Source organism: Argentina anserina, chromosome 5 (genome assembly GCF_933775445.1).
Source record: "Argentina anserina chromosome 5, drPotAnse1.1, whole genome shotgun sequence".
Lineage (NCBI taxonomy): Eukaryota > Viridiplantae > Streptophyta > Magnoliopsida > Rosales > Rosaceae > Argentina > Argentina anserina.
In genome coordinates, this window is record NC_065876.1 from 11,674,254 (window position 1) to 11,677,286 (window position 3,033).

At 38.6% G+C, this 3,033-nt stretch overlaps 1 protein-coding gene across 1 annotated transcript; it reads right to left on the minus strand.

Moving 5' to 3' along the window:
• Positions 1-217: 217 nt before the first annotated feature.
• On the minus strand, positions 218-2,827 carry LOC126795517 (uncharacterized). Its single transcript, XM_050522345.1, has 4 exons — positions 2,759-2,827; positions 2,579-2,653; positions 2,434-2,475; positions 218-1,137 (listed from the first exon to the last, which is right to left on the minus strand). Exons 1-4 carry the CDS (start codon positions 2,825-2,827, stop codon positions 463-465), a joined length of 861 nt encoding a protein of 286 aa, XP_050378302.1. The 3' UTR covers positions 218-462.
• Positions 2,828-3,033: the final 206 nt, after the last annotated feature.

A 3,033-nucleotide genomic window follows, 5' to 3' on the forward strand; every position in this document is an offset into this window, starting at 1 on the left:
ATGGGGATGATATCTTTCATGCAGCTCCTTACCGCTTTGCACTATGAATCCACAATGTAAGCATGATAAATTATATTTTAAAAATTCAAGAAATTTAACACATTTCACTGAATAGAGTTAAATTCTTGATTGTGACCCACTCCAGAACTCGTTATTCCGACCGTCCTGTCCTTTAATATCTTCAGAGTTAAAAATATGATTTCAGACACTTAATGTACTCTTATAACCAGATAACTTGTTTAGTCCTAAGACCTGAACTCATTACTCTCCCATTGGAAACACAGACCCAATTCTATCTCCAAAGCGATAGCATTTGATGTTAACTGGGTATGGACCCAGCTGAATGTGGTTGTCCTCTCCACCCATGTAGAAACACAGGGTATACAATGCAACTTCAAATTCTGGGCTCACTCCAACTAAGAGATATGAACTAACAACATCAGATGCACAAATCACACTAAATTATCTGGACATAATGATATATTGATACACAAGTACTATAGGCAAAGTATCAGTTCTATAGCACAACCTGAATCCAATTGTGGAAGCCAGAAACCTCTTCTCACCACGCTGCTTTATTTCTCCCACAAAAACATGTTCAAAAGCAGAGGAACAACCAGAAGTGCCACCACGGCCATAAAGATTAAACCAAAGAGCAGTCAATGTTCTTTTGAACTCTTGGTAGTTCTCAGATACAATGCCCTTGCGTGAGAGGTATCTGTGGAGATATTTGATCGGAGCAGTTCTGCTGATTTCTTCGATGAATGCAGCTTGCTCTTGTTTCTCCTCAGATGTGATAACCTCTTTGCACCCTTCATTTGGGTTGTAATTATCTAAAAGAGAACAGAAACGAGCATAAGTAGGACTTGTGAGCACATCTTCACTCAGCCAGGAAAACAAGTTTCCTTCTGCTAAATCTCCCTTGTGGTAAACCTTCTTCCCTTCACCACAGTAAATTTCATAGTCCTTTCCAGGGACTAAACGGTTTAAATCAAGTTCCCAGATTTTATTGCAAGCTTGGGACAGATCAGCAAGCTCATCTTCTGAGGGGTTTAAGTTAGCACCCACTTCAACCTCATCAGAGTATTGTTGCTCACTGGCAGGACATTTAAATCCCTGCCACTGGTCCTTCTGAACCTGTGGATTTGGGCATTACATAGTGAGAATAGAAACTTATTTCTTCTTTCTTAAAAGAACGGAGTTGTATGATATTGCACACTCAAAAGGTGACAAGCGAATATTGTGAAAGCATCTACAATCAGTATCAGTACTACGTAATTTATCAATTCAAGCTTAGAATCTGATAAAAACTGACTGAATAAAAGTGCAGGTAATAGTAGTAAACTTTTTCTGACCCAGGTTTATTAGTCAACCTTGTTTTTGAAGTCTAATTTCTGTAATCAGATCTCAATTTAGTAGCAAAGAAACTCTCATACACAATCTAAAGGCTTTAAAAAACACAAGCTTTTTGACCGTTTACAGTTGATGCTGTGCATCAATGACATTAGCAGAAATCTAATCTTTAAGTGCTTTTGCTTATGATAGAAAACAAAGCTTGTGTGATTGCCTCGGAGGCTTCTTTCCGACAATTTCCCAACCATCATCATTTCCCTCTTCGCCTTTCTCCTTCAATATGTACAGAAACCAAAATAGTTTTAAATGGATTTCACCACATTATGACTAATCATAAATCAAACAAGACAAAACCTTTCTGCTGGAGTAATTTTGGTTATAACCAATAGGCCAACCACCTTCATTGTTCTCATATCTCTCATACGCACTCTGCATTAGCGATTCCGATAATAATATGTAGTATCAACATATCAAGAGTTAAAGAGGGAGAATAGAAAAGAACCAAAACATAACCAATACTGCTCAAGTTTGAACGTATCAAATCCAAATCATTAACAAAACATTGGCAGTGCAGCATTAAATTCATAAACGAACTATAGTACTTCCACCACAAAGAATTCCTTACATCATCCGCACAACTACCAACAAATTTGTTTTTCCTTAGTTTGTGAAAGTTCTGTAGTTAGTCTTTCCATCAGTGACAATGTAAAACACTTGGATCAGAATATGATATACTCTAGAGAAGATTTTATAGTCAGACAATGCAGTTAACATTTAACAAGAATCACTGTTAAAAAAATCACTTTCTTGGCAAAGTAATAGTTCAATAATCAATGATTGGTATACCCACTATTGTGCATAATCATACTCCAAATTTACATACTTCCACTCTGAAACCCAAGTCATAACACTAATGCATCTTCTCCTTTAAAAAAAAACACTGTACTTTGCAGAAAATGGAGTTTCCAGTTCCCAAAATGGGTCCTCAAATAAACCAAATCTACCATGAAACAACACCAACAAACCTAAAATTCCACACAAATACGTAGAAATTTTTACAGTTACACAAAAAAATTGAACCTTATGAGGTCGCCTTGGAGAATCGAAATGGGTACTCTCTTCCTGCAAATTCCCAACCCACCATTGTCACACTTCAATAATAAAAAGTAAAACAAAAAAACCCACGGAAAGAAAACAAACAGAAGTAAATCCAATGACCCAAAACCTGTCTATTCCAGTGGTTCTGGTTGTTATACCCATGTGGGCGATCACTGTCATTCTCCGGCTCTCCAGACACGACCTGCACATTTCAGCAACTCTATCAGACACAAACAAAAAACAACTCTATAAGAATTCCCAATCAAAGCTTTTGTGATCTGGAGCGCTCATCCCGGTTGCGGGCAGCCGAGTCTTCGCCCTTGTCGCCGCCGTGGCCGAGTGCCACGTCGAGCAGACCCTTAATCAGACCCTCCATTGGAATTGAGTTCTATACTTGTTGTGAGAGAGAGTGAGGGAAGTGTGTGATCGCGACGATAATGAAAGATTGAAGGAGGAAGTAAAGGCGGGTAATGGCAACCTAGGAAGCACGGAAACGTGCATACACCCAGGTTTCCCACTTTCCCGCTTCCTAAGCGGAACCACTCCGAAAACGCGACATAAACGTCCGAAAATGCGTTGAAA